Raw genomic sequence first — 9,947 nt, forward strand, 5'->3', positions numbered from 1 at the left:
TTAGATAGATAGATAGATAGATAGATAGATAGATAGATAGATAGATAGATAGATATACTTTATTGATCCCAAGCTGGGAAATTATGGTGTAGCAGCATTACACACAGAGACAATAACAAAACAATGAAATAAGAGGAACAACCTAGACATATTAAATAGCAATAGAAAAAAGTAATATACAAAATGTACAATTTAGACAATCTCAAACTAATTATTTAGTATATACTATAAGTCATCATTTTGATACTAATAACTTATTAAATCTATATAATGAGAGACTTTCGCGATATTAAAGGGCCTAAATCAATGAGTCAGATCGATTCTCTGAACACTGGGGACTTCCAGGGCGCTGGGCGGCAGCAGCGCTCACAGACTGTCCCAGCACAGTCGGCTCCAGGAAAAGACAGTTGACGTTGTTACGCCTTGCTAGATGATTGGCGAGGTAAGATGGCGGCGCCAGAGGAGCCAGAATTATCTCAGGCGCAGACCGAAAAACTCCTCCAGTTTCAGGTAGACAGCCTAAATTGCACACTAACACATGTCTGGTCAAATATCATATCGTCACGCGTTATCGTCGTCAATAAATCGCCGTAAAAAGGCGGAACCGTGCGTGTTTAAACGCTTTTTGCACAGTCAACTTCGAGAACGAAACCCCCCCAGCCCCTAGCCGTCAACTTGAGTCACAGCTAACGTTAGCAAAGGTAGCTAACATTAGCTAAGCTAGCTAACAAGTTAGCAGGCTTTAGGGGCTATAGGTGGATTTAAATGGCGTAATGCTTGTTATATTCAATTTAGAGACATATGTCCCATCCGTCTTTGTTTACCAGCATCACTGATGCTGCGTTTTAGTGTAGACGTTAACGTCCGGTTGGCTAACGGTGGGTTTCCACTGACGCTCCCTACTAAACACTTGCTGAGTTAACGTTAGCATAGCAATCATGATCGAGCTGTCACTGAAGTTTTTCAGCGACACAGCTGTATTTAAGCTATGTTAAACTAATTTGTTTGTTTTATGATAGTAAGAGCGATGGCGTTTTCCTCCCCCTTTCTTAGCCCGTTAACATCACTTGATATTTGGTGGCGCTAGCTAACCTTTCACGTCATCCTGCCCCTGGGGGGGAACAGTTTTTTTTTCAACGTGCATGATCAGGTTAATTGGGAGTTAGGAGAGCTGTTTAACTGAATGTCAGCTACTTCAATCATGTCACTTAGTGTTTGGCAGCCAAGAAAATGTAGTTTAGTAGGTTTCTTTTGCTTACTTTCATGGATCATTGACATGGCAAACGAATAGCACATAAGCTACTGAGAAAAATCCTAACAAACGTGTCTTTAAAAAAAAAACGTTTTGATGCCTTCAGTCTGACTTTATTTCCTTGTCTTACAGGACCTTACTGGTTTGGAATCAATGGACCAATGCCGTCGAACATTAGAGCAACATAATTGGAACATAGAGGTAAAGTCAAAAAGACAATTATCTCATGGCTCTGTTTAATATTTTATTCATATTGTGCTTGCTTTGAATTACATGTCATTCTTTTCTTTTGATTTATTGGAGGATTTGATGCATGATGGTCTTAAATGAATGTGTTTAAGGCTGCAGTACAAGACAGACTGAATGAGCAGGAAGGAGTGCCCAGTGTGTTTAACCCTCCACCATCCAGACCGTTGCAGGTCAATACAGCAGACCATAGAGTATATAGTTACATCGTTTCAAGGCCACAACCCAGGGTAGGTCTGCATCTTATTTTAATGTTTGTGCTTTAGGACGTAATCTCCGCAAGGCTGTTAAATATTTAATTTCACCGCAGTAAATGAGATACAGTTCTCTGTAAAACTGTTGCTCTTGCTTGACACACAGCTGAAGTCCACATGGACTTTCTCAGTTTATATTTCTGTTGTTAATAGTAATAATACTTGGATACTGTTCTGAAATAATAATTAAGGGGGATGTATTATAGAAACGTAATATCCTGGAATTTTGTTTTCTGCTTATTGTCTGCTGTTTGAATGGTAATAGACTCACTGGTTCTTCTCTTCAGGGATTACTAGGATGGAGTTACTACTTGATAATGCTACCTTTCAGATTTACATATTACACACTTCTGGACATATTCAGGTAAGTGAAGCACATCGCGTAGATGCTGGAAGTTTAAGTTTGCGCTGCAAGAAATTAATTGATCTTCCAATGTGTTTCTTTGTTTGTTTTTTTTCATTGCGTCAAGGTTTGCCCTGCGGTTTATAAGGCCAGATCCTCGTGGTCGTGTGACAGACCCTGTTGGAGATGTTGTGTCATTCATTCATAGTTTTGAAGAGCAGTATGGTCGGTCACACCCTGTATTTTACCAGGGAACATACAGCCAGGTGAGTTTAGTAGCACTGAGTGCCAATGGCAGATATGCAACACACATTCTTATGCTCTGAATTCAATAATAATATGTAATATTGGTAGAGAAGGTAAAACTGCAAGATGACGCATTGCTTTTGGTCAACCCTAAACATGTAGGCGCTGAATGATGCCAAACGAGAGCTCCGCTACTTATTAGTGTACCTTCATGGGGAGGATCATCAAGACACTGACGAGTTTTGCCGGTATGGTACCTATTACTTCACTTGCCTACATCACCAGTGATGGCTGTCAATTTGTTACACAGAGCCCTGTTATTGCTCAATGTCATGCTCTGTCTCATACAGTTGCTTAAGTTTGTTTTTACCTTAGGCGCAGTCTGCTTGATCTTTGACACTAGTTATACAGCAGTAAAGCTCTATTTCATTATTAGTATGTTTATATATAAACTTCATGTTTTATATCCACATGCAGTTAAGAAGGTTTTCTCTGTTTAATGGTTTGTTTTGTGCCACTGATCCATCTCTTCCTAGCTCCACGTTATGTACGGAAGAGGTCGTAACCTTCCTCAACACGCGAATGCTCTTTTGGGCATGCTCAACCAGCAAGCCTGAGGGCTACAGAGGTATTAATTGTCAGCTGTTATTGTATCATTTCACATGGGTTTGCTCTGATCACCTTAGTGGGATTTTCTATTAGTCCTTAAAGACTAAAATCCAATAATCTGAATTTTAGGCCTTAAAATGTTAGGATTACTTTTATAGTCTTGTGGTTTTTTTTGAAGAAAATATACTGATCATACTGTAAACATATCTACAAATAATAAAGCCAACAAGGAGCCTGATGAGAATAATAAATTGGAAGCCTGTTTTTAAATGTTTAAATTAGACTTAACTTTGTGTACAAATGGGAAGTTAGAAAAAGATAAAGCCGGAATAGAAAACCACCAGCAAAATGCAAGACAAATACATTTATATAGCACAATTCATACCCAAAGGCTAAAGTGCTTTACAAAGAATAAAAAAAAATATTTACTTTGTAATTCTGTAATTTGTGAGTATGACTATCCTTCATATCCTTCAAACTGTTTTGTCAAATCAGTTCTAAAATGCTCTCATAATGGTCTTAAAAAGGTCTTAGACTTGTTGAAACCTGCAGAAATCCTGGTTGAATATCAGAAGTGTCCCTTTTGTTTATATTCCTAGACATTGAGTTCTTGCTTATGACTTCTGCCTCTAAGGAACTTGCAAGATATTTGTGTGAAAATCTCACGTATCTTCTTAAGTAACTGGGTCATTGTTTCTGGAAAGATGTCCGTATTGACTTTCAAGTATTTAGTTGTTTTTGACGCTCAGAATACCACAAAAAAATCTGGTCACTTTGTGAGTGTGGAAATTACCGTAGAGAGCTCAGAACTTTGGATGGGTTGTCCATCCAATTAAATGAATGAATTGTATAGTAGCAGCAGATTTAACTAAGTAATGTTTGGCTGTGTTTCAGTGTCCCAAGCATTGCGGGAGAACACCTACCCATTCCTGGCCATGATCATGCTGAAGGACCGCAAGATGACTGTGGTGGGCAGGCTCGAGGGTCTCATTCAGCCAGAGGACCTCATCAATCAGCTCACCTTCATCATGGATGCCAACCAAACACATCTGATGTCAGAGCGCCTTGAGCGGTATGAAACGTCAATACAATTACACTAGAAAGCAGGACATGAGACATTTTATCTCAGTTTTTGTTATTTATATCCGGAAGTTAGGTCAAAATGTCACAATGCTGATGATCAAGCAGTTGAGTTCATTTTCAGGCTCTTGGCTCAAAACTTGTAAGATGTGAAAATGTTACACTTTAAAGACATCACTTAGGTCTGTTTTCAAAGGTGGACTTGCTCTTCGTGTTTTTTCACTCTGAAAACCCAAAATAAGAAAAAGATTCGAAGTTGTGAATAAAATCTGGCTTCACTAATTAGGTAACTTTATCTCTGTATTTATAGCTAGTATACCAGAGAGCTTCAGAGTTTTAAAGTACAGGCAAATGTTTGTTTCAGGGAGGAGAGGAACCAGACCCAAGTGCTAAGGCAGCAGCAGGATGAGGCCTATCTGGCCTCCCTCCGTGCCGACCAGGAGAAGGACCGAAAGAAAAGGGAGGAGGAGGAGCAGATACGGCAAGAGGAGGAGAAGGTCCGACAGACTGCTCTTGCTGAGGAACGGAGACGAAGAGTGAGTTAATCATTAAATTGATGATTCTGTCTGACCTACACAAGCAGTACGGCATTTTCTGATTCATATTGTCAATATTTGTTATGTGTCTCCAGACACTCGAAGAGGAGAAGGAGAGGAAGTCAGAATGTCTTCCCCAAGAGCCTGCTTCAGATGATCCAGAAAGTGTCAAAATAGTGTTTAAGATGCCCAATGACACACGAGTAGAGAGACGATTCCTCTTCGGGCAGTCTCTGACGGTGAGTACCGCCGTTGTTAAAAAGACACTGTGTACACAGCCGGTTCACCCTGTTTGATGTATCTTTTTGATTCTAATTAATTTGAATCAAACCATGTGCTCTGTACTGTCAAGTATCCTGGAGGCTTCTCCTGCTGTTTCTGCCCCCAATTACAAGTTCTGATACATTCTTGGTGCACATATGAACACACCATATTTCTTATTTAGACACTGTAATGAATACATTCACAGAATGCAGTAGTATAAAGCTATTCTTCTGTACAGCTGCAGAACACTGCCACATGAGGCTATTTGTTAAATCGCTTGTCTATTTTTTCTTTCACAGGTAATATACGACTTCATCTTCTCTTTGAAAGAATCCCCGGAGAAGTTTCAGATAGTAACAAACTTCCCTCGGCGAGTCTTGCCCTGCCTTCCGACTGAAGAGCAGCCCAACCCTCCCACACTGAAAGAGGCGGGACTCAGCCGCTCCGAGGTCCTTTTTGTTCAGGACCTTACGGACGATTAACAGATGACATACCTCCCAACATGGAAACACATTTTCCTCCAATGCCCACCCACTCCTCCTTTTCTTTTTCTTCTTTTTGTCAAATGGCCATTATGCACAAGGGATCATTGAGATAATATCCTAACCTGGAAAAAAAAATTAACCACCCTACATCCAGTCCTTGTTTGGTTGTGTTTACAGGGTTCCCAATAGCCTGGAAAGTCTTGAATTTTATCAAATAAACATTTCTTGAAGTCCTTCCTTGAACTCATCTTTGTATCCGTGTGGACAAAGAAGTTTGATCCCATTGTCTGTACTAGCCACCAGTTAATTATTGTCCCTCCTCACCAGTAAGTGTTGAAGCAAAGGTTTAATCATCTACTGAAATGTACTGAACCAGTAGCATAGCTTTGTGCAAAACCAGAACCATATCCCTGTTTAGTTATGTCGGAGCAGTTGAAGGCAGGTTGTCTTTATAATTACTAAAACACAGGATGCAGCACAGAGAGGTATGGATCCCCCGATTGTGTGAATGCCTTGGCTTGATGTTAGATCTGTGTGTCCTAATTCAGCTTCCTTTTTTTCCCTTAAGATTACACATGCTTCCCCCACATTGACTGGTCTAAGTTTGGTACGGTGGTGATTGTTACTGGTTGTTGTGTGGAGAGCAAATGTACTACTTCAGGGAGCAGGCTGGTGGATTTGGACATTGAGGAATTATGGGAACCCTGTTTTAAATGAGCCATGAACTGTACATAAGTTAGATATTTAAAAACCCCAAATTTACCTTACTTTTTTTTTTTGTTTTTTTGTTTTTTGACTCATCTGTGTCATAAAATGACCAAATGCAGGTTGGTTACTATGTAAAGCAGACTGCCTCAAGCTCATGAAGTTTAAAGATACAATATTTAACAGAGGCCACAGCTTTTACATGTGGCTTTATCTAGTATAGTACGAGTCTGCCCATAGTGTGCCTGTGGTTACTCATAGATGCCTGTTTTGCCTGTAACATCTAATGGGCTCATGTAAAGATGTAATTTTCCAACTATAAATTAAAAACATTTTAAAAATGTGGGTTTATTGAGACTGTACAACACTGCAACAACACTTACAGTAAGGGCACAGATCATAAAGACAAAGATGATGGTTAACTAATACATGACCCTGGAGGATATAATGTGTGTTAATGCACGATCAGTCAAGAATTTCTGTTGTTGACCATTCACAAATTATCAAGTTAATATGGCTTTGAGTGATTAGTTCACATTTAATACATTGTCAGTTGGATAATAATCCAGTTACTTAATACACTAAACTGATAAGCATCAAATTACCTGAATTTCAGTTACAACTATGTATTATTTGAGTAGAAATATTAAGACATTTCTTTAGTCCAACTGGTCGTCAAATGCAAACTTGCAATAAAGCAAACATGGCTACATAAATAAACGCAAAGGTAATATTAAAATAAAAATAGAAATATTGTGTTAAAATACTTCTTCAGTTAAAGTGAAAGTCACCCCGCCCCCAAAAAGGGCTTGAGTAAAAAGTCTTGAAGATTTTTGCCAATAAATTAGAACAAGAATAAATTGCGCATATATTTAAATGTATACTGTATATTGCGGGTCAGCTAAATATCAGCTTGGATCCTATACTTAGCATTTTTTTTCTTTCCTTTGTCCAAATATAATCGAATACATTTAAAAATGCACTACTTAATGCTTAGAAGCAGCATGAAGTCTGCAAAGTAGAGGAGAGGAAGTGTAAAGTAGCAGAAAATGGAAATATTCAGGTAAAGAACAAAAACCTCAAAACTGTATTTGAGTACAGTACTCGAGTACATGTACTTTGTTACAATAAATCCAGCTACCTTTACGCATATCAGTTAATGTATGAAATGTGCAGACTGAATTAACACGTTGATGAAGGTTATCAGTCATCCAGGTCACGGTAACTTAGTACTATATTGTAAGACAGGGGAGCGCTTAAAACATGTGGCGACCCAAACTGGACATGTCGAAACCTATGAAAGTTCCAGAGCAGACAGAGGAGGAGACAGAAAGAAGGAACAGCATATCCATTCCTTATGTCGCGGGAACATTTGACCAACTCAGAGAAAGCAGGATCTTCAATAAACATCAGATCCTGGTTCACTTCAGACGTACCCACACACCGAGGCAGAAACTTGTCCATCCTGAGGACAAATCACCCAGGTATAGACAGACTGATGTAGTTTCAGCTGGTCAATTTAGCCAAGACTGCACAGATTTGTACACTTGGGAGACAAAACAACCTCCATATAAACAAATGACACATAACAGGAGGGCCGGCTCCTCCGATCAAGACTCTGCTGTCCGCTTACACCTGAAGGAGAAAAATCATTCCTTTGAGGACAACTATGTCAAACATCTTGGCCAGAGAAGACAGATGGTTTGAAAGAGGAGTAGAAGAATCTATCTATGTCAAACTGGAACGATCGTTTTTGAACAGACGAGGTGGCCTAAAGACATTACTTATCATCCGCCTACAATACAGTACTGAGATCTCTCCCCAGACATCTTCACAACCTTTCATACCTGGGCTCACTTAGCCCCAGCAACACATGTAAGCCGGTTAGGTCAACGACTCTGAAACTCAGAGCTCACACTTTGTAAGGACACTCCCACACAGAGTTTAAAGTCTGCAACTCCCCTCCACTTTTTACAACTGAAGAAGCCCCTCCGATGTAGCACTTGACTGAATGACTGCATTAACGTTTCCCAAGTGATGATCTATGAGGGCTCGACTAATCACAGAAAGTCAGCGCCAGGAGTTGATGAGACATCCTGAAGTGACTGATGGAGTCAAGCAGCAGTTAATCATTCTTCATTCTTCAAGTATATGATTTGTACCCTTGGCATAGCGTTTCAGTGGGATATTTTAGATTGTTTTGAGAATGACTTAAAGGACGAGTTCACCCAAAAATGAAACCCTGTTCATCGTGAAGCTCCGGAAATATTACAAGACAATACCCGCCTTTCCATTGGTATTTGGGCGATTAAACAGTGACTGAATTTTTCAGTTTTGGCGAACATATTCTTGAACCGTTTCTTCAAGGGTGATGTTTAGTGTCGCTGATTTTAGGTCCAGCGATTCATTTAGGGATGCAGCGATATCAGCTGAACATCAGTACTGCCTGATATTTGTCTTTTGACTGCCATCGGCGACTAAGATGACATTTGCTGATAGCAGTGTCTGAGATGTATCTGGTGTGCGAGATCAATTTTGCACGGGCACAATCATGAGGCACAGGCTCGTCACATCCCTTCCGTTAGTTTGTCAGGCTGTGCAAGTATTGAAACATTCCTCCATTCAGTAGGCGGTTGTGTAGCAGCCTCAAAAGGCCTTTGAAGCAGTTACTTTAAAAAACGCTTCATTTGAAAGGCTCCGTAAAAGGTTGTTTTTGTAAATTTGTAAGATTGAATTTGTGCCCTTTAAAAGATAGTGTATGGAAGGGCTGAATGACTCCAACAGCAATTTTTTTCTGTGGCACAACAGGAGGTATTAAATAACAACAAAAGCAAAATAAAAACTGTAGCATTGGCCAAAATTGTGATTTTGAACATCCCCGACTTTAACGGGGCTCTGTGGAACTTCTGTTTTGCGCTGGAAGCCAGTCTTAGTTTAGAAATAGAGTCCACCAAATTACTCTAACGTTAGCAAGCACTGCTCCCTGTTAGCAGAGCAGAGAGAGGCTGAGGGACGAGAAGAAGGTAGAAAAACTGACCGGTGTCCAGCTGCATTAAACAGCTTCAACAAATCGCCGACAGGCTGGTATGGACAACTGCGAGAGACAGGGATGGTCACGTTACGAACCACTCACAAGAGGGCCAATAAAATAAAGTGATTAATACATGTAACTTTGCATAAAGGTCATCTCATGAATGTGTGCTCATTGAGAGTATAATGAAACGTTAAATATTTCCAGCAGTGATAGCCAGGGGACTCCTGAGGCAGCTGACGGGTACCGGCAGGCCAAGCGTGCGGCAGCACGGGCAGTCTCGGAAGCAAAAACTCGGGTCTGGGAAGAGTTCGGGGAGGCCATGGAGAAGGACTACCGGTCGGCCTCGAAGAAATTCTGGCAAACCATCCGGCGCCTCAGGAGGGGGAAACAGTCCTCCACCAACACTGTTTACAGTGGAGGTGGGGAGCTGTTGACCTCGACTGGGGACATCGTCGGGCGGTGGAAGGAATACTTCGAGGATCTCCTCAATCCCACTGACACGCCTTCCATTGAGGAAGCAGAGGCTGGGGACTCAGAGGTTGACCCATCCATCACCCAAGCCGAAGTCACTGAGGTAGTCCGTAAGCTCCTCAGTGGCAAAGCACCGGGGGTGGATGAGATCCGCCCTGAGTACCTCAAGTCTCTGGATGTTGTGGGGCTGTCTTGGCTGACACGTCTCTACAGCATCGCGTGGCAGTCGGGGACAGTGCCTCTGGACTGGCAGACCGGGGTGGTGGTCCCCCTATTTAAAAAGGGGGACCGGAGGGTGTGCTCCAACTATCGGGGGATCACACTCCTCAGCCTCCCCGGGAAAGTCTATTCCAGGGTACTGGAGAGGAGAATTCGGCCGATAGTCGAACCTCGGATCCAGGAGGAACAATGCGGTTTTCGTC

At 41.2% G+C, this 9,947-nt stretch overlaps 1 protein-coding gene across 1 annotated transcript; it reads left to right on the forward strand.

The window, feature by feature from the left end:
• The first annotated feature begins 354 nt into the window (after window positions 1-354).
• Window positions 355-6,363, forward strand: faf2 (Fas associated factor family member 2). Its single transcript, XM_030397408.1, has 11 exons — window positions 355-510; window positions 1,385-1,453; window positions 1,594-1,728; window positions 2,040-2,116; window positions 2,223-2,361; window positions 2,504-2,589; window positions 2,878-2,969; window positions 3,845-4,022; window positions 4,395-4,566; window positions 4,662-4,805; window positions 5,130-6,363. The coding sequence occupies exons 1-11, from the start codon at window positions 448-450 to the stop codon at window positions 5,310-5,312; spliced, it is 1,338 nt and encodes a 445-aa protein (XP_030253268.1). The 5' UTR covers window positions 355-447; the 3' UTR covers window positions 5,313-6,363.
• The last annotated feature ends 3,584 nt before the right edge of the window (window positions 6,364-9,947 follow it).

This window comes from Sparus aurata, chromosome 18, assembly GCF_900880675.1.
Source record: "Sparus aurata chromosome 18, fSpaAur1.1, whole genome shotgun sequence".
NCBI classification, from domain to species: domain Eukaryota; kingdom Metazoa; phylum Chordata; class Actinopteri; order Spariformes; family Sparidae; genus Sparus; species Sparus aurata.